Source organism: Nelumbo lutea, chromosome 7 (assembly GCF_056320005.1).
Source record: "Nelumbo lutea isolate HS-2025 chromosome 7, American lotus-T2T, whole genome shotgun sequence".
NCBI lineage: Eukaryota > Viridiplantae > Streptophyta > Magnoliopsida > Proteales > Nelumbonaceae > Nelumbo > Nelumbo lutea.
Window position 1 is genome coordinate 31,553,376 of NC_142690.1, and position 22,334 is coordinate 31,575,709.

Genomic DNA, 22,334 nt, shown 5'->3' on the forward strand with positions numbered 1-22,334 from the left:
CCCCATCATCTTTACAGAGTTTGCATTAGTGATGTTGATCATCCCAGACCATATGCCTTGTACAAGGCCATAATGATCAAGTGAAAAGCTCTTATTTGTATACTTGAGAGAGAGCTCATTATTTCCTTTTGCATATCTTATTAGTTCCTTATTCAGCCATTTTTTGTTTTTCTTTTACATGATTTTTGATATATATTTCAGAAAAAAGTTGTCTGAAATGTCAATTTAAATTTTTTTGATATTAATGAAATCTTCATTCATAGAAAAACTGTGGTTGCAGTTACTCTGGAGATCAAGTTGATCGATTTGAAGGGTCATGTATTTTAATAAAAAATAAGTAACAGTTTAATGTCATGGCTAGATTTGATCGATGCCCACTAACAAGTCGAGAGTTCCAACATTGAAATGAACACAAACTCTTTTAGAGAAGATTTCTATGAAGTGGACTCACAGAATTCATTAGTTCAGAGGACTCACTAGGAGTTTTCGAAGAAAAAAACTCAGATGATCCTGAGCGGTTAGAAAATCATTCTTGAACCTAGACCTTTTTGAAATAAGAATTGCTATAATAGACCTTCCAGGATTTCAAGTGGTTTTTGAGTCAAGGTAAAAGGACTATAAGAGGGCAAAATTGGGATTTTAAAAAAACAACTATAAGTGATATAATGTACAAACAGATTTTGACAAATTGTTAACGGAGGGGAGGTCTCTGTCCCATAATTTCACTGAACAGGGAAGTTTAAGTCCATCTTGAAAAGAGGGGAGATCTTAGTATTTAGGATAAACATAAGGGGAGGTTTAAGTCTTTTACCCTAATGTTTATTATATTTATATTTCTTTTTTTCAAATTTCTATTTTTTTCAGAACATATAACTAGTACAGTTATTCTCCCTAATTTCAGTAAGTATATTCATTTCCTAACTAGGTTTCATATACAACAGCACACTTCATCCAACTTCATACTTTCAAGCCCCCCTTCTCAAGCAGCGTCATCTAAACATAATATTTTAGCACTAATTCTAAGTTATCCATGATATAACAGACATGGATATTTAACATTTTAGCCACAAAACTATGACAGGCACTGCTTTCTAAACCTTATTTACAATGCAATAAATTAAACTGTTATTATAAGATGCTTACCTCAGAAGAACCCCTCAGTCCAGAAGTGCTTGCTGCAGAACCATTTGTCGTCTCTATTGGTCCAGGGCAAACAATAGTCACCTTAATCCCTTTCTGGCAGAGCTGTTTATGATGGAAGAATGAAAACACAGACAATAAAAGTTAACCCTTTCTATCTCTATACACTAAAGTGAAACTAAATGGAAACTCTTTTGGTTAGTGCATACAAAAATAAAGTTTCATATATCAATTTGAAGAGTCAAACTAGGAACTATTCCTCAAAAACGAAAGATGAAATTAAAAATATATATATATATTCTTCATTCAATATAAATGAAATTTAGCAAATTTGTAAGGCTATGAGGATGATCTATCAAGAAAAGCATAATGCCACTTTAAGAGTACAATGCATCTGCAAAATAAATATTTTAGTTTTGAGATCCTATACCTTACTCTTGCTTTTAAGATAAATAAAAAATGCAATCCATTAATGAAGAAAAGAGATGCAAAATGGGGCCAGGTGATGAGGGAGATACAATGTGTGGATGCAAGGAAGAAAAAATTTGAATGGAGTGGTGATTGCAAGTGAATGTATGGATGCAAAAGTTAGAAGTGGTGTTACAGGTGTTATATGTATAATTGATATGGAAAAAGTTTATGATCACATGGAGTGGGGGCTTTTGGAAGAGGTGATGGGGCTGATGGGTTTTGGCGAGAAGTGGAGGAGTTGGATGTTTGTGTACACCTCTTCTGTGTCATTCTCAGCATTAGTAAATAGGATTTCTTCAGAATTTTTGGGTCAAGGGGGTTAAGACAAGGAGACCCTTTGTCTACATTGCTTTTTGTGTTGGTGGTGGGGGTTTTGAGTACGTTAATCAATAAAAGAGTGAAGGCAGGCTTCTCTAGAAGTTTTAGAGTGGGGAGAGAGGGGTTGGCCATAACTAATCTACAATATGCTGATTACATGTTATTTTTGCAGATGCATCAGCTGAGCAAGAGCTGAAATTGAGCACTTCATCAGCATATTGTAGATGAGTTATGATCAACCACTCTCCCCACTCTAAAACATCTAAATAAGCCTGCCTCCACTTCTTTATTGATTAGCCTATGCAAAACCTCCACTGCCAACACAAAAAGCAATGGAGAAATAGGGTCCCCTTGTCTCAACCCCCTTGAAGACCCAAAAAAATTCCCTAGAAATCCCAATTATTAACATCAAGAATGACACTGAAGAGATGCACACAAACATCCAACTCCTCCAGTTCTCGCCAAAACCCAACAGCCCCATCACCTCTTCTGAAAACCTCAACTCCACGTGATCATAAACTTTTTCCATATCAATTTTGCATATAACCCCTGGAACACCACTTCTAATTCTTGCATTCACACATTCACTTGCAATCATCATTGTAAGAGTGTTTACATGGCAAAATGTGATAATTCGAAGCCATATTTTTTATCAGCAACAAAGAAAATCCCATTTATTAATATAAACAGAAATTATACATCTCTTTACAAAGCTGGGAGCATAGCATAGCCATCCCTCCCCAAATGAAATTACAATTACAAATTTTCCCAAAATACTTTATTTCTGTGCACCCCTTGTTTAGCTAAGCTATTATCCCAATTGTTAGCCAATCTTGGGACCCACTGAATTTTCACCTGCATATTCCTTGTCAGCCATCTAAGTTTCTTCACTTCACTTTATACTTCCAGAGCCTTATCCTCTTTCTTTAACCAATTAGTTTTCTCCTCTGAACCTCCTTCTATTACAAGCTTCCCAACATTCATCTCACATGCTTGATGAACCTCCTGTAGTACTGCCAACACTTCACCTCTTGTAGAATCTCCAACACCAAACCTATTGGCCCTGAGAACGTTGTTCTTACAGTCCCTTCATCCCTTATATAACTCCCCCCACCCCTGAAGGTCCTAGATTCGCCAAGCTACTTCCATCGAAATTAACCTTCCAAAATCCCGTCTCTGAGGATTCCCAAATCCCAACTTCTCATACCCTTGGCCTTTTTAGTTGATGAAGCAAACACATCTCCCCATTTTCTTACAATATCATCAATTGAGAAGGGATTAAAAACCTTTAAGGATTTTATCCAAAAAACTGCTCAAATATTTATACAATCAATTACAGATTGCTTCTTTTTCATTCACTGGAAATTCTTGTAATGCATTCCTTTCTTCCCAAACTGTCAATAGGATAGCAGCCTTTGTACCCCTCCACATTGCTCTTCTGCTTTTTCTGTTTTGCTTCAAAAATCCCAAGGAAAATAAGTCTCACAGAAGTTAGAGTAACCCACCTGCAACCAAAAAGAAAGAAAAACCATACTAAAACTAACAACAAATGAGTAGGAAATTAGTAAATGAACAAACCAAGGCACTAGTTGGGACTCCATCTTTGTAAGACATCCATAGTGCTAATGCTCTCATGAGCTACTTCCCAACAAAAGGCCTGAATTCTAGGAGGAACAGGTTTACACCACACCTCTTTGACAAGAAAATATTTGGACAGGCCAGAAGAGGAAGAAAGAATCTTAAAGGAGGCACAAGAAAAGAACCAGAAGAAAAATGATTCCAAATCCTTCTATCCGACTTTGAGGGTTCCATGAAGACACTTTCCAAAATGTGCAAAAGATTTAACACATTAGGAATCTCAGAATCCCTAAGTCCCCTTCTGAATCCAAAGCCATATTTCATAATAAAATTTTTATAATTCAATATGTGATAAACACCATAATCCAAATGCATAGAAGGTGTACAAATTCATGAAAGCATTAAAAAGGGAAAATCAAATGTAAAGTTTGCTTTAGTTGCAGAAACTAGGGTTTCAAGAGAGAGGAAGAGGAGAAGAGAAGAGAAAAAGAAGAAGAGGAAGAAGAGAGCATGTGTCGAGAGGTGCCTATAATTCACTGTTCACATCCTCAAAAGTTCACTTTATAATTGAAAATTAATAATGACAAGAAGACCCCTATCTGGGTGCCCAAATACAGAGTATAAGAAAGGAGAAAATGACCAAAAACACCCCTGTCTAACCATTCTCAATACTCCCCCTCAAGTTGAGCATACATGTCAATCATGTCCAGCTTGGCAGGGTTCTTAGCAAACTTTGGATGGTGAACACCTTTAGTGAGGCAATCAGCTAGTTGGTCTTCTAACCTTACAAAAGGAAGGCAAATCTCTCCACTAGCAATTCTTTCTCTAATAAAGTGTCTATCCACCTCAATATGCTTTGTACAATCATGTTGGACAGGATTGTGAGCAATATTTAATAGCTGCTTGATTGTCACAATATAGTCTCATTGGAATATCTGCTTAGATGCCCTTCTCAATCAATAAGGTCTTCAACCATGAGTAGTTCAGACACTCCATGAGCCATTGCCCTATACTCTGCCTCAGCACTAGAACGAACAACCACAGATTGTTTCTTACTTCTCCAGGAAACCACATTGCCTCCAACTAAGGCACAATAACCGGATGTAGATCTTATATCACCGATGGACCCTGCCCAATCAACATTTGTGTAAGCCTCAATCTTTAGATGGCCGTAGTTGGAATACAACATCCCTTTGCTAAGGCATCCTTTCATGTAGGCTAAAATTCTGTTAACTACATGCATATGAGATGTCCTAGGTTCATGCATATATTGGCTAACCACTCCAACAACATAGGAAATGTCAGGTCCAGTCAAACAAAGATACAAAAGGTGTCCCACCAATCTTTGATATACCCCCCCTTTTTGGAAGAATTTCTCCTTTAGTAGAGTTCAACTTGTGGTTGGGATATGTTAGTGTAGGCGTATTTCTGTCTTTATACTTATGTTGAGGTTGCCGATCTGTAATATTATAATAGAACTACTGTCCCTCACTTAAATAAGGGCACATGTGCCTTTTCCATTCTATTAATAATATAAAAACATGTTTGGCCAAATGGGAGAGGTACTTTTACCCTAATTCGAACCAGACTTTTCTTCTCTCTTTTTCTCCTCCTTTCTCTCTCTCTTTCTTCCCACTTTCTTCCTCTTTCTTCTTGACTGTTATCAGACTAACAGAACTCAAAGGCAGGCCGAATTATAACATGGTATCAAAGCTCAACTAAGCAACTCGGATCTGCCCAGATTTCTGTTCTCTGCGCACTCAATCTAGGGTTTTCCCTTGATTTCTCTGCCATCGATTGGAGATAAGAGAAAGGGCTGAAAAGGAGTGGCCGCCCTCTTCCCTTAGAGGTTTCTATGCCTCCAGTTGTGTCTTGTGTGGTCGGTTGCTGTGGTTTCTAAGAAACCCTCCCCTAATCGATGAAGAGAAGATGCCTGATTCGTGTGGTGCAGTGGATGTCTTGTGTGGACTGATTTTCTTCTCGTGTGGTTTGTCTTTCAAGTGATGAGGTAAGAGATTTCTGTGCATATTTTCTGTTATGAATCAAATAGGAATTATGTTTCAGATCGTATGATGGAATTTCAGACTGTAGTGTGCTAGGGTTTATGCTGTTTTTTTTGTGTGGTTAAAAGGAGGAGTGGTGCTCATATAGTGGTGAGATTTCAAGTAGTCGTAGGGTAGGGTTTGTGGTATAAAGAGTGCAATCTTCAGCAATAACAAGTGTTGAAACCAGTGTGATCAAACAGTGTGCAGTGGGCTGAATTCAGTGATAACAGAATTCAGCAATGGGAGATAACAGTGATAGCAAATCTAATGTGATACCTACTGACTACCTGAATGTTCAAATGACCTCCATTAAACTGAATTGAGAGAATTATGTACCTTGGGCTAAATCTGTAGAAGTTTTTTCTGAAGGCAACGAAGAAGGTGAAACACATAAGGGAGGAGAAACCCTTCATTGATTCTCATGAGTATGAAGACTGGGAACAAGAGGATGCACAGATTATCACATGGTTATGGAATAGTATGGAACCCAAGATTAGTGTAAATTCCATGTTTCTTGGCACTGCCAAAGATGTGTTGGACCATGCTAAGAAGTTGTATTCTGGTCAAGACAATATAACCATAGTATATCAGTTGTATCAGGAATACTTTAATCTGCAACAGGGCAATCAAAGTCTTGAGGAGTACTATGCTAGTATGAGAAACATCCGTAATGAGTTGAATGTTTATCACCCCCTCACTTCTGATGTCAAAATTCAGCAACAACAGAGAGAACAACATGACGTGACTCGATTTTTGGTGGGGCTGAAATCTGAGTATGAACCAGTACGGGCTCAGATACTAGGAGGGTCAGCTCTCCCTTCTTTAGAAGAGGTGTTTGCTCAACTTCGGAGGACTTCTATTGGATCTACTAAGAACTCTAATGTCTCAGATAGATCAGCCTTTGCAGTGTCAAGGGGCCGTGGTGTTAGAGGTGGAGATCAAGGAGCAAAGTCTGGCCATGGTGGTAGCAGTGGTCCGGTATATGGCCGGAGTGGTGGTGGTGGACCTACATATAACCGTGGTGGTGGTCGTACTGGAGGTAGAGATTAAGGGGGAGCCCGTGGTAGAGAACATGGCTTAGGTCCGAGGAGGTGTACTCATTGTGGTATGGATGGACATACCATTAATTATTGCTATGACTTGCATGGTCCACCCACAACCTGGGCCAATCATGCCATGACTAGTGACACCAGTTCCAGTTCCAGACAGGAGAATCGTTCAGCTGATCAGATGCCTCTTACATCCACAGATGGTTCCGAGAAGGAGATGGTAAGTGTTCCACGTGATGAGTATGAGAGGTTTGTCCAATCCACATCTCAACAGAACACAGCTACCTTCGCACACTCAGGTATGGCTTGTTTGGCATCCACACCCAATCCCTGGATTATTGACTCTGGAGACTCCGATCACATGACTGGAACTCCATGTGTGTTTTCTTCCCTTTCTCATTGCTCAATATCACAATCTGTTACCCTTGCTAATGGTTCCACATCCTCCATTTGTGGTGTTGGTAATGTTGACCTGGACCCTGTATCCCTATCCTCAGTTTTGTATGTTCTTAATTTTCCATTTAACCTTATGTCTGTAAATAAGCTGACCAAGTCACTTAAGTGTTCCATTACCTTTTTCTCTTCTATGTATGTTTTTCAGGATCTCAAGACGGGGATGAAGATTGGTGGAGGGCATGAAGCTGGTGAATTGTATTATCTTGACAGTGGTGGAAAAACATCAACAGCTCTCCAGTCATCTCTCTCTCCTCTCTAGTGGCACTGTCGATTTGGTCATCTTTCGCTGAAAGTTTTGAAATCTTTGGTTCCTTCATTGAGTCAACTTTCTGTTTTAGATTGTGAGTCATGTCAGTTTGGGAAACACCACCGTGTTCCCTTTAGTTCTAGGGTTGATAACCATGTGTCGAGTCATTTTTCTTTGATTCACTCGGATGTTTGGGGTCCTTACGAAGTGATGTCATACAATGGATATAGATATTTTGAAATTTTTGTTAATGATTTTTCAAGGATGACGTGGCTCTATTTAATGAAAGAAATAAGTGAATTGTTTACCATCTTCCAGAAATTTTATGCTGAGATTCGCAATCAATTTGGTGTTCACATTAAAATTTTTCGTTCTGATAATGGCCATGAATATTTATCTTCATCATTTCAATAATACTTGGACCAACATGGCATTATACATCAGACCTCATGTACCTACACCCCACAACAAAATGGGGTGGCTGAGAGAAAGAATCGTCATCTCTTGGAAACAGCACGATCCATCATGCATCACATGAATGTTCCCAAACCCTTTTGGAGTGATGCGGTGCTTACTTCTTGCTTCTTGATTAATCAGAAGCCCACGTCTATCCTTGATGGTCATTCCCCATTTACTACCTTGTTTCCCACCTTGTCTCCATTCCCTCTTTCTCCCCGAGTATTTGGGTGTGTCTGCTTCGTCCATAATCTAGGCCCCGGGAATGACAAGTTAGATGCACGATCCCTTAAGTGCATCTTCCTTGGCTATTCTCGGACCCAGAAAGGGTATAAGTATTACCATCCTAGTTCTCGACGTTCCTTTGTGTGTGCTGATGTTACCTTCTTTGAGTCTACTCCATTTTTCTTGGGGTCCGATGATGCTTCTTCCTCCTCATCACCTCCCCCTCTTCCACTTCCAGTTGCTGATTTCGTTCCCCTTGTTCCAGTCGTGACCAAGTCCTTGCCTCCGGTGCCACCACCTGTTGAACGCCCACCTATTCGTCAAGTGTATACACATCGCCCACGTGTATCGGCTGCTACTCCTCCAGCTCCACCATCGTCGACAGATCCGGCAGTTGTCTCCACACCAGCCCCGCACCTAGTATCTGATCTTGATCTTCCCATTGCCTTGCAGAAAGGTAAACGCACTTGCACCCTTCATCCTATTTCTAATCATGTTTCATTCACTCACCTTTCCGCTTACCATCGCCAGTTTATTTCTTTGTTATCCTTAGTTGTTGTTCCTAAGGATGTCCAGGAAGCCCTTGCCTCTCCAGGGTGGTATCGTGCAATGGAAGAAGAGCTCTCAACTCTACTTCATAATCATACTCTGGACCTCATCGCTCTTCCTCCTGGGAAGCAGGTTGTCGGTTGTAAGTGGGTTTATACTACTAAGTATTTGCCTAATGGTAGTGTTGAGCGCTTGAAAGCTCGATTGGTTGCAAAAGGGTACTCCCAAACCTATGGTATTGACTACACAAAGACCTTCTCCCCAGTTGCTAAGATAGGGTCGGTTCATGTTGTGATCTCTCTTGCAGCTATGTATGATAGGCCCTTATATCAGCTTGATATCAAGAATGCCTTTTTTGCATGGTGATTTGCTCGAGGAGGTCTACATGGAGCAACCACCAGGGTTTGTTGCTCAGGGGGAGGATGGTAAGGTATGCAGACTCAAGAAGGCTATATATGGGCTTAAACAATCTCCTCGAGCATGGTTTGGTAGGTTCAGTGAGGTGGTAAAGAAGTTTGGTATGAAATAGTGCCAAGTTGATCACTCTGTCTTCAGTCATGACTCTTTGACAGGAAAAATACCATTGGTGGTGTATGTAGATGATATTGTTATTACCGGGAATGATAAAATGGGCATTGACAAATTGAAGACTTTTCTACAGGAACATTTTCAAACAAAGGACCTTGGTAAATTGAAATATTTCTTAGGGATAGAAGTAGCAAGGTCTAAGCACAGTATTAATTTGTGTTAGAGGAAATATGTGCTTGATTTGCTGGAGGAAACAGGTTTGTTAGGTGCTAAACCAGTTGAAACACCTATGGAAACAAATACTAAGTTGAGCAGTGATATGGGTGAAGTGTTTGAAGACCCTAGCAGATACCGACGAATTGTAGGTAAACTAAACTACCTAACCATTACTCAGCCAGATATTTCATTTGCGGTTAGTGTGGTAAGTCAGTTCATGTAGAAACCTCTAGTTCCTCATTGGGATGCGGTTCTAAGAATTGTGAGGTATTTAAAAGGGGCCCCTGGTCGTGGTTTGATATACAAAAGTGGTGGAACACTTGAAATAGAAGAGTATACCGATGCTGACCGGGCTGGTTTTATGTCTGATAGGTAGTCTACCACAGGTTATTGCACTTTTCTGGGGGTAATCTGGTGACATGGAAAAGTAAGAAGCAAACAGTCGTTGCAAGTAGTGCAGAGGCAGAATATAGAGCTATGGCACATACTGCTTGTGAATTAGTGTGGCTAAGGAACCTTCTACAGGAGATAGGATACAACATTAATACTCCAATGAAGTTCTATTATGACAATCAGGCTGCAGTTGATATTTCTTCTAATCCGGTGTTTCATGAAAGAACCGAACACATAGAGGGTGACTGTCACTTTGTGAGAGAGAAGGTGTTGAATGGAGTGATAGACACTGCATACGTTAATATAGGGAACCAATGGGCAGACTTATTTACAAAAGGGTTGAGTCGGGGAAGAGTGGACTACATATGCAACAAGCTGAGATTATATGATATATACTCACTAGCTTGATGGGGAGTGTTAGTGTAGGGGTATTTTTGTCTTTATACTTATGTTGAGGTTGTTGATCTGTAATATTATATTAGAACTAGTGTTCCTCACTTCAATAAGGGCACATGTGTCTTTTCCATTCTATTAATAATATAAAAACATGTCTGGCCGAATGGGAGATGTACTTTTACCCTAATTCGAACCAGACTTTTCTTCTCTCTTTTTCTCCTCCTTTCTCTCTCTTTTTTCCCTCTTTCTTCTTGATTGTTATCAGACTAACAGAACTCAAAGGCAAGCCGAATTATAACATGATCAATTGGAGTTTCTACAAGCTTACATCCTAATTTCCCAACCTCATGAAGCAAATCAAGTACATATTTCCTTTGTGACAGAAAAATCCCCTTCTTGGATCTTACAACTTCAATGCCAAGAAGTATCGAAGATCACCAAGGTCCTTAATCTCAAATTCAGAAGCAAGGAATGACTTTAACTAAGAGATACCTGTGATATCATCACATGTCACAACATTGTCATCAACATATGCTATCAACATTGTTACTCTACCATCAACTCTTCTAATAAATAAGGTGTGGTCAGCCTGAGATTAAGAAAAACCAATCTTTAAGATGGCATTCCTAAACCTGTTAAACCATGCACTTGGAGATTGTTTTACCCCATACAAAGGCTTCTTCAACAGAACACTTTTCCATCACTGTTAGGAAAACTTACCACAGGTATAAGTCCATATACACTTCCTCTTGTAAGTCCCCATTAAGGAAGGCATTCTTTAGATCCATTTGATATAAAGGCCACGAGTAATGGGCGGCAAGAAACATGATCACACGAATAGAGTTCATTTTAGCAAATGGAGCAAAGGTTTACAGATAATCAATGCCATAAGTCTGAGTGTATCCTTTGGCTACAAGCCGAGCTTTGTATCTTTCAGTTGAGTCATCTGCCTTGTGCTTAACAATATGAACCCACTTACACCCAACAGGAATCTTATCTTTGGGGCAAGGAACAACCTAACAAGTCTGGTTCTTTATTAGGGCCTCCATTTCTTGGTTCATAGCTTCCTTCTAGTGGGGGCACTGCACTGCCTATGTAACACTGCGAGGGATGAAATAGAAGAGATAGCAGAAATATAGGCACAATAGGAAAGTGAAAGAGCATCATAAGACACAGTTAGTGATAGGATACTTGCTATATGTCATCTTCCCTTTTCAAATGGCAATAAGAAGATCAATGTCAAAATCAATAATAAGATTGTTAGGAGCTTCAAGACTACCTGAGTTTGGGAAGTCAAATTGTGATGGGCATTCTGCTTCAGGAGCCACCCACTTACTACACCTGATGAAAAATTGCTACCAGGACCGAGGTCGATACACAAGAGGAGGAGGAGGAGAAGGAATAGAGGGAGGAAAAGAGGAAAGAATATAGGTAGGAACAGAAAGACAGAAGGGAGTCCGATCTTCACTTGCATTCTCCCCCTGAAAAGGACGAGGTGACTGGAAAAAGAAAGAGGACTCCAAAAAGGTAACATCCTTAGAGACATATCTCTTGCTAGAGAGAGCATCAAAGCATCTATAAGCTTTCTGGACTGGAGAGTAACCAAGTAATACACACTTAACTAATTTAGGATCAAACTTGTGTCGAAGACTCATATCATGAGAAAAACAAACACAACCAAAGACCTTAAGGGGTAGTTTAAAAGGAGGTTCATCAGGGAAGAGTACTTGATGAGGAGAATAAAGGTTAAGGACCCTTGATGGGAGTCTGTTAATGAGATATACAGTTGTCTCAACAGCATCGCCCCAAAAACGAGTTGGAACATGATTTTGGAACAATAAGCCTCGAGCAACTTCAACCACATGCCTATTTTTTCTTTCAGCCACCCCATTTGGTTGTGGAGTATGACTACATGAACTTTGGTGAATAGTGCCCCTGTCTTCAAGAAATCTATGCAGGTGATCTTCAAAGTATTCCTTGGCATTGTCAGATCTTATTATCTTAACTCTTTTCTCAAATTGTGTCTCAACCATATTCATGAAGTTTTGAACAATCATAGGAACTTCATCTCTACTTTTCATTAAATAAAGCCATATATACCAACCGAAGTCATCAATGAAGAGAATGAAATATCTGTACCCCCCCCCCCAGACAAGGGACAGCATATAGACCCCAAACATTAGTATGGATCAAGTGGAAAGCAACATTACTTCTTTTACTGCTTGCAAAATATGTGTTTCTACATTGTTTGGATAAATGACAAACTTTACATTCAAAATTCAATTTGGACATAGAATCAAGCAAGTTTGGAAACAAAAACTTGACAGAATTAATAGATATATGACCAAGGCGACAATGCCATAATTTCAAAAGACTCATTTTCTCATTGGAACAAGACTCAATCTGGCTTAACAGTCCATGCTCTAAAAGTCCATCCAGGAGGTAGACACCGTCCACTTCATGCCCACTTCCAGTCGTCTTCCCCGTGCTCAGGTCCTGAAAAACACAATGGTTGGGAAAAAAAAGGTCACTGAGCAATTGTGGGATTTTGTTAGAGAACTAACAAACAATAAATTCTTTTGTAGCTGAGGCACATGTAGAATAGAGTCAAGAGAAAGGTTATCAGTGATTCTGACTTCACCATGACCCGAGATTGGGGTCTGAGATCAATCAGCAACAGTAATCTTGCCCTTCCCCAAGGTTAACTTATATGAGGTAAAATGTGAAGGCATACCAGTCATATGGGCACTGGCCCCAGAGTCTACAATCCATGGGCTAAAGGAGATGGAACAAGCAAGTGCAATACCTGTCTTGGCATATGAACTAGATAGATTACTAAGTCCAAAACTAGATGAGGAGAATGTACCACCCTTCTCTAGCTGCAACAATATATTCCGGAATTTGTCCATCACATCTGAGGAGTCAAGCACATCCGAGGGTTGAGCATCATTACCAACTATAGCCAAGTGAGCTTTCCCTTCTTCCTGGTTTTGTACTTCTACGGCTTTAGATGAGGATTGAGCTTCCAGCACCTTTCTTTAGTGTGTCTTGGCTTCTTGCAGTACTCACAAATAACATCCTCAACCTTCTCTGCAATGGGATGTTTGCTAGTATTTTGCTTGGGTCGTGATGACATAAAGGCAGAATGATCACTCACGGAGGATTGCATCATGGCGGTTCTTCAGCTTTATTCCCCTTGTACAAAAGAGTAAGCAATAGCAAGAGAGACAACACCTGCACTAAGAATGTGTTGCCTGGTGAAATCAAACTCTAGGTTCAAGCCAGCCAAAAAATCAAAGACTCTATTCTCCTCTATGTACTTCCTGTACTGCTCACCATCTTCAGGGTCCTTCCAAACTAGAGCTTTCAAGTGATCCATTTCTTCCCAGATAGACTATAGAGAAGAGAAATACATAGCAACAGATCCCTCCCCTTGATGCATACTGCAAGCTTCCCTCCAAAGCTGATACACTCTAGCAGTATTGTTAACTTGGGATTAAGTAGTAACTACCCTATCCTAGATATCCTTGGCAGATGGAAGAAACATGTAATTTCGGGCAATATGAGGTTGCATTAAGCAAATCAGCCATGACATAACAAGGGAATTGTTTTGTTCCCACCTTGCAAATTTCGGGTCTTCAGGACTCGGCTTCATTTCCCTTCCTGTGATGAATCCCAGTTTACCCCTCCCAATAATGGTAAGTTTAGCAGACTGAGACCACTCCAAAAAATTAGTTCCATCCAGTTTAACAGTAGTTATCATACCATTGGAAATATCTGTAGTTCCCGAGAGCATGCCGGGAACCATATGAAAATCCTTAGGTGATTCCATATTCTAACAAGACACCTTTTCACCAACCAAAGAGGACGCCCAACACTTTAACCAGGGTTACAAACCCAAAAACCAGGTTACCACACGGTTAAGAACCAAAGGAAGCCCGAAAAAACTAGGTTGGCGGCAAAATAGAGGGAGAAAAAAATCTCTGAAAAATCACATAGTGCTCAGAAAATTACAAGACCACTTCCCATCAATCCCAATTTGAAAAATGACCTGAATGGTCTAGGTTTTACAGCAAAAAAATATCATTAAACCTGTTGTACATGGCTCAGCATCAGATCTGGAATTCTGTGATTTTTTCCTTGAAAAGTCCACCAGAAATCATAGAACCTTCATATGATAACAAGAGTCATACCAAAATTTTTCTAAAATCAGGGTGAATCAAACTGTGTTGGTTTCATAGATTACTGCCAGCACCTGTACGGACTGCTAACGTCAGCCGGCAGCGGTCTGACGTCAGCAGTTCACCTCTGGTTAGGAGATCAACAAAGAACAACTCCCAGATGCTTCTACCTGCTCTGATACCAAGTTGCAAAAACTAGGGTTTCAAGAGAGAGGAAGAAGAGAAGAGAAGAGAAGAGGAAGAAGAGAGCAAGTGTTGAGAGGTGTGTGTTATTCACTGTTCACACCCTCAAAAGTTCACTTTATAATTGAAAATTAATAATTACAAGAAGGCCCCTATTTGGGTGCCCAAAAATGACCAAAAACACCCCTGTCTAACCATTCTCAACAGCTTTCAATGGATTTTACGAGGATAATTATAGTCCTGGCATAGTAAGAAATTTTAAAGACCATATGGATCAACACTAGCTTTATGCTTTGGACCTATAGGCCATGGAAACTCCACAAGAGCAAAAATGACTTTAGCACTCTAAGGTTTGAAGTTGGCAAGGGCTTTTAACAACAAGAATTCAATAGTGGTAAAATGGTAATGTCTACTGATAGGGAGGAATGGCAGAAGAAATTTGTGGTGGAAACTCATTTTCAACCAAAAAATTGGAAGAAAGTTGCAGAAGATATCTTACAGGATTTAAAGTTGAAAGGAGTGATAATTATTACTCCTTTTGCGACTAATAGGGCTTTGGAAGAAATGATGGAGGATAACTCCAAGGTAGCAGCAATGAATCTTCAGGTGGACGATGGTGCCTATACAATTTTAAGTGGTGTCCAATTGCAAATACCAAAGACTTAGGAGTGGAAGATGAAGTCATTGTGAGACTAATTGGGCTCCCGTTTCATCTTTGGAATTAAAAAGTTTTCGAAGTCTTTGACCTGGATATGTAATGCTTGACTAGATGGTGTGTTCACCTATGACCTTCAATCAACACCAGTGAAATTGGGAGGGGTAAAGCCAGAAGCCATTCCCAAAAAAATGGATATTTTTACCGATGGAAGATCTTACCTTGTTTGGATAAACACATCCATTAAGGAAGCTCGCAGAGAGGAAGACAAAGGGACAAAGGGAAGGCTTACGTGGATTCCAAGAAGCTGAAGGGACAAAAGTTAATGATAGTTACTCGAATGGGGCTAAGCAAAAGTTGGGGAATACAAAAGGAGAGTTTTGGGAAGACCACACCAACTTGGGAATAGGAAAGGGGCAAAAGTCGAAAAACACCTATTATCAAGTCTTGACAGGTGGAGCCATTTCTTCGAAGCATGTGTATGAGGCATTAATCTCAGTTGAGAACATGGTTTCAAATATTGCGACATTTCGCTAATGTCGTCCAACATATGTCTATGTCGAGGCTCACCGACATGAAAATGGGTGGTAACATAGAAATTACATTAAGAAAAAGATGGTTTTTCCTATTATGTCGACAGGCATGTCCACTAAGGTACAACAATAGAATAATGTTTTACATCAAACAGAAAAAAGAGAGGCATTTCTGAAAAGCAAACCGCATGCCTACAATCATTCATACACAGATACATGCTTAAAAAAGGAAGAACAAGGGGAAAGAAAGAAGACAACAAGCTTACAAACAAATAAGGAATCATCGTACACTCATTGAAGCTTAAAAAAGGAAGAACAAGGGGAAAGAAAGAAGACAACATGCTTACAAACAAATAGAGAATCATCGTACACTCATTGAAGCTTATAAGAAAGGAACAAGAGGAAAGAAGGGTTTCATAGAAGGGGTATTAATGCTTCGTTTATCATTTTACAAAATATCATTGCATATTTCCACATATTTCATAATATTTCCACAATGTCTTTAATTTTTACAATATTTCCCCTCAACATTTACGACAGATGTCCTATATTTTGGTAAGCGACATTTCTGTTGACATCGACATTTTAAACCTTGGTTGAGAAGGCTAAGAAAGGGGAGCAGAATAAAGGGCCAGGTTGGTAAACGAATCAAATAGGGATATGATTTTGGATCAAGACTTTATGTGTGACATTATTAGTTGCCAAGGGGGAGGCAAAAGTTTTATCTTGTGTGGGCCTGATATTTTGGAGTCCAAAAATGATAGGTTGGGTATAGAGGATTGGTTCAAAGGAGGCACATGGGGTTTTAAGTGAGCATGTGACTGGTTATGGAGGAACGGTGATGGATGTTAATGTTGGCCCACCTTCTTCTCTTTCAATTAAGCTTCAACAGGAAGACCAGAAAACTGGTGCTAGTGAGAACTTTGAAATAGGTCAACAGGGAGTGGTGCAGGAAACAAACGACAGGGAAGAAGCAATAGGATTTGGCAAGACAATCTCTCAAAGTGCAGGCAATGTTTTACACCATTTCACGAAGAAATCAGGGAAGGTTCAGGCTGTGTCTATGCAGGAGGGAGGGAGGAAGGTATGGAGAGGGTGGAAGGAGAGATTGGGGAAGAGGAGAGAGATTCAAGAATGGCAGCAAGCTGTGAGAAGGACAGTTTGGGGGACGAACAGGAAAAAGAACAACTTCAATAAAGAATCTGAGGAACAGGAAGGAAATGAAGAAGTTACGAGAAGTGGAAATAATGTATATCAAAGAAGACGGAAATACAAAATGTTTCCTCTTGAGGAAGGGTTGGTGATGTAGGACCAGCTCAGTTCTAGCCCTTGAAGAATGTTGAATGGTCTTCTTGATCAAAATTTTATGGCTGTTGATGGCTGTAATGGCTTCTTGAAGGAATAAGAGAGAAAATTGGGAGAGAAAGAAGAGGGAAAATACTTGGAATCACTCACAGGGTGCCTAGAATCACTCTAGGGCATGGGAATCACTCACCATAGTTAGCATAAGCTGAAGAAAACTCAATATATTTCATTGCCTTTGTGTAAAACGTCCATACATATTTATAGACTCTAAACTCAAAATAATCCTAGGAGTCAAACTGTTAGACTCATAATAGTCCTAGGAGTCAAACTTTTAGACTCAATAATCCTAGTAGACTCAAACTAAGCTGCCTTATCCTATTTCAATTCAAAGAAAACTCAATAACTCTAATCCTACTTATGCAATGATTCTAAAATTTTAAACATAAACAAACTATAAATTTTAAACATAAACGTTGATCAATTCCTATCATCTCTCCCTGGCTTGAAAGAACTCGACCCCGGCAAGTTAAAAGCATGGTACATTTCATAAAGATCTGGGTTGAAACAATGAAAGTCTTCAATAGTGATCCAAGAACTTTTAGGCATAGGCTTGCCCTTCCACTTGACAAGGAATTTCTAATACCCTCCCGTAGCAATAGATAGCATTTCCTCATCTAAAAAACCCTCTAGAGTGTCATTTGGAGCTAAGTCCTCAATGTGGAAGATAGGACTAATTCCCATGTCATTTGGCAACTGTAGATCATAGGTATTAGAACTTATCTTCTTGATGATTTTGTAAGGACCTGCACTCTTTGAGTGGAGCTTCTTGTAAACACCTTTAGGAAGACGCTCTGGTAGTATACGTACCACAACTATGTCTCCATCTTGATAATTTGCCAACCGTCGATGAATATCAGATCCAGCCTTGTATAAATCATTGCTCAATGCAATTTTTCTCCTAGCATCATCATGAATCTCTCTTATGTGCCTACTCCAATGCTAGTGCATGTATCTGGTGGTAAGGTAACTAAGTCAATTGGCCACTTAGGCTGAATACTAGTCACCACTACAAATGGACTTCTTCCTGTGGATATATTTACTGAGCTGTTATAAGCAAACTCAACTATTGGAAGCACTAGATCCCATATAGCAGTATGATCACAAACCAGACACCGTAAAAGATCTCCCAAGCTTCTATTTACTACCTCAATCTAGCCATCTGTTTGGGGGTGAAATGATGTAGAGAATTTCAACTTAGTACTAAGTAGTTTCCACAATGTCTTCCAAAAATAACTCATAAACTTGGTGTCCTGATCTGATACAATAGTAGAAGGCACTCCATGAAGTCGAACAACTTCTTTGAAAATTATAGTAGCAATATGTGAAGCATCATGTGTTTTGTTGCAAGGTAAGAAATGAGCCATCTTGGAGAAATAGTCCACCACAACATAGATTGTATCGTGACCAGTGACCCCTAGCAGTCTTGGGCAATCCAAGGACAAAATCCATGGATAAATCTTGCAACAGTTCATGAGGAATAGGTAGGGGTGTATATAGCCCAGTGTTCTGCTTTTGTCCTTTGGCAAGTTGGCATTTCCTGCATTGCTTTATTATACGAGAAACATCATTCTTCAAACTAGGCCAATAAAACCTATCATCCAACACAGAAATGATCTTATCTCTACCAAAATGACCTGCTACACCTCCAGCATGTAATTCCCAAATAACAAAGTCCTATAAAGAGGTATTTGGTAGACATAAGCAGGTATCATAAAACAGATAACCATTATATAGTGAAAAGAAAGGATACTCATCTTGCTTCCTAACTTTTAAGTCAATATAGATGATGCTGAAATCCTTACAACCAGCATAGTCTTGCTTTAGTTGATCAAAACCAACGACTTGGACATTCATGGAATGAAGCATGTAAGCCATCCGACTTAGCGCATCTGTCACTTTATTTCCACTTCCAGCTTGGTGCTTAAGAACAAAGGTGTATTCTTGTAGGAATGAAACTCACTTCCCATGCCTATAGTTTAGTTTCTTTTGGGAATTCAAGTACTTTAAAGCTTCATGATCTGAATAGAGCACAAACTCCTTGGATATTAAGTAGTGTCGCCAATGTCGTAGAACTTGCACTATTGCATGTAACTCCTTGTTGTGAGTTGAATATTTCTGCTTGGCTTCATTTAATTTATCACTATGAAATGCAATGGGATGGCCTTCTTGCATGAGAACCCCTCCAATTCCTACTCCAGATGCATCACATGCCACTTCAAAGACTTAAGAGAAGTTTGGAAGTTGTAAAATAGGTGCCTCTGTCATTTTCTTCTTGGTAGCCTCAAATGCTTTTATTGCTACCTTGGTCCAATTAAATTCGCCTCTTTTCATTGCATCAGTAATTGGAGCCATGATAGTGCTGAACCCCTTAATAAATCTTCTATAAAAAGTTTCTAAGCTGTAGAAGCTTCTAACCTCTTGAATCTTTAGCAATCCCAAAAACTATCAGCCAAATCCAAAAATCTGATTTGCTCAAATTCTGGTAGAGTAGTGACCCAACTTGTGACAAGTTTGCCAACTGAAGCCACAACCTCTTCAGTCCTTTCCTTTCCTTCAAACAGCCTCCTGTTTCTTTCGCCCCACAAAGACCAACATACTACAAAGGGGATACAGCTCCAGGCAATCTTAGCTCTCAGACTTCCTCTGAACTTTGGCCATGAAAAAAAGATCTCTGCTGGAGAAGATGGTTGGAAGATAGGCATCCCAAAGAGGAAACAGTAGAAATTCCAGATGCGGTTTGCTAAGTGGCAAGAGAAGAGCAAGTGGTGTACATTTTCTTTATCTGACTTGCACATATAGCAGTAGCTCGCCAAGCAAAACCCCCTACTTTTCAGATGATCTGTTGTGAGGATGCTATCCATTGCAGCCAGCCACATAAAGGCTTCAATTCTTGGAGGAACTGGATTACCCCAAATTCCATGCACCCGATCATTAGTTAGACTATCCTTGATGAGAGTCGAGTAGAAAGATTTCACTGTAAATCTTCCATTCCTGCTCTCCTTCTACCACAGTCCATCTTCACAATGAGAGGAAACTCTGGTCTGCTCCACCCTTCCAGCCTATCCAGCAATAGAACACATTCCTCCAGTTCTTGGTCGCGCAAAGGTCTTCTGATCTTAGGACTCCAAACCACCTTATCACCACTGACTTCATGACACTGGGCCACAGAGACCTGATGTTCAGTCAGCCTGTACAACCTTGGGCAAACATCACAAAATTTCCCAACCCCACTCCAATCATCCTCCAAAAAATTTCACTCTAGATCCAGCTCCTACATTGAAGCTAACCAGGCCTCTAAAGTCCTGGTTAAAGCTCATTATGCCCTTCCACACTACTACCACATACGAGTTAGAAACCTCCCTTGGCTCCCATCCAAATCTCACCACTCCATACTTCCCTGCCACCACTCTTCTCCAATAATGAGTCCCTTTCCTTATCCAACCCAAACCTCCATAACCACTTCCCCAAAAGAGCTTTATTGAGTAATTTTATTCTTCTTAAACCCAAACCCCCTAAAGCTTTCGGCCTACAAACTTTCTCCCACCTTACTAGGTAAAGCTTCCTTGGACCTTTTGCCCCATCCCAAAGGAAGTCCCTTTGAATCTTTTCTATCTTATCAGCAACCGAAGTTGGCATTTTCAGCGGTGATAGGTAATAGGTATGTAGGCTTTGAAGCACACTCCTTATTAGGGTAATTCTGCCCCCCAAAGAGAGATGCCTTGCCTTCCAGCTTTCCAACCTAATTTACATTCTCTCTATAAGAGGTTTCCAAGTACTTACAGATCCAAACTTAGCTCCAACTGGGAGTCCTAAGTACAAAAAAGGAAGTTCCCCAATTCTGCACCCAAGGACGGCCGCAAACCTTGACAACTCTTCTTGGCTGATCTCTCCAACAGCAATCAAAACACTCTTCTCCAAGTTCACCTTCAGACCTGTTAGCATCTCAAAATTTGCTAACACTGCCCTTAGATTTAGGACTTGATCTTCCACAACATCTAAAAAGATGAGGGTATCATCTGCAAATTGCAAATGTGAGATGCAAGGGCCCTCGGCTCCTACACTGGAACCTCCTAACCATCCTCCCTAGACACCCTTCTTCATTAACAGATTTAAAGCTTCCATCACTAAGACAAACAATAAAGGAGATAGGGGATCCCCTTGTCTCAGCCCCCTAGAAATTTTAAAAAGACTCTGAGGAGATCCCGTTAAGGATGATTGAGAGAGAGACTGAAGAAATACAGCCATACATCAAGCCCCTCAATTTTTCTCCAAACCCCATTAGCCTATGAATCTCCTCTAAAAATCCCCATTCCACATGATCATATGCTTTCTCTATGTCTAGTTTGCACACTAATCCAGGTTTTCCACTTCTAAGTCTTGAGTCTATACATTCACTTGCCACCATCACCCCATCTAGAATTTGTCTTCCCTCCACAAAAGTCATTTGTGTCTCCCCCACTACTTCATAGAGTACTTTCTTTAGTCTCATTAATAGAACTTTTGCCAAAAGCTTGTAGGGACTGCATAATAAGCTTATTGGCCTGAAGTCCTTTATGTTTGTAGCCCCCATTTTCTTTTGTATTAATGAAATAAAGGTTGCATTTGCTCTCTTGTCCACTGTTTTGCTCTAACAAACCTCATTGATCATCTGCATAATATCATTCTCCAAGAAGTGTCAGCATTGTTTAAAGAAGTTGAAATTGAAGCCATCAAGCCCTGGAGCTTTGTCTCCATTTATCCTCTTTAAGGCCTCCCTAACTTCTCCTACTTCAATCTCCCTCTCCAACCACCCAACTGCCCTTTCACTCAACTTACTGATTCTACTTCCCCCAAGGATATCCAACACCATTGTCTCCCTGAGTACAGATTTCTATAGAACTCCACCACTAGCCTTTGGATACTTTCCCAGTCTTCAGCCTCTTCCTCCCCTACCTGAATTCTTGAAATCAGAGTTCTTCTCTTCCTTCCACATGCAAAGGCATGAAAGAAGACAGTATTTTTATCACCCTCTTTCAACCACAGAGCCCTTGATTTCTGCCTCCAACTCACCCCTTCTCTCAACAGCAACCTCTCTAGCTCCCTTTCCAACCCTTCTTTTTTCCAATCTAGCTTCTTTAGGAAATACCTCGCTCTCCTCCTCTAACCTGTCCAGTCTTGCAATCTTCTCCAACACCTCTTTTTTTCTTCCTCGTTCCAAAACTGTTCCTGTCTTCTCCCTCTCAACTCTTCCTTAAGACATTATAGCTTCCTCATGATTCTGACACCAGCTGGCCCCTCAACCTGAAAATATCTCCATTTTTCTTCTGCCCACTCTACATAGTTAGATTGAAGCAGCCATACATTTTCAAAC

At 40.1% G+C, this 22,334-nt stretch overlaps 1 protein-coding gene across 10 annotated transcripts in view; it reads right to left on the reverse strand.

Annotated features, from left to right (window-relative positions):
• LOC148845979 (NAD(P)-binding Rossmann-fold superfamily protein) overlaps nt 1-22,334 on the reverse strand; it is a 70,559-nt gene that overhangs the window by 39,334 nt on the left and 8,891 nt on the right. For all 10 annotated transcript variants that reach the window (XR_016101976.1, XR_016101975.1, XR_016101973.1 and 7 more), the window contains one exon: nt 1,144-1,245. Coding sequence is in view for 6 of the 10 variants with exons in the window: in XM_088953637.1 (XP_088809763.1) it covers nt 1,144-1,245 (102 nt within the window). In the remaining 4 variants the exon portion in view is untranslated. The remainder of the gene's footprint in view (nt 1-1,143; nt 1,246-22,334) is intronic.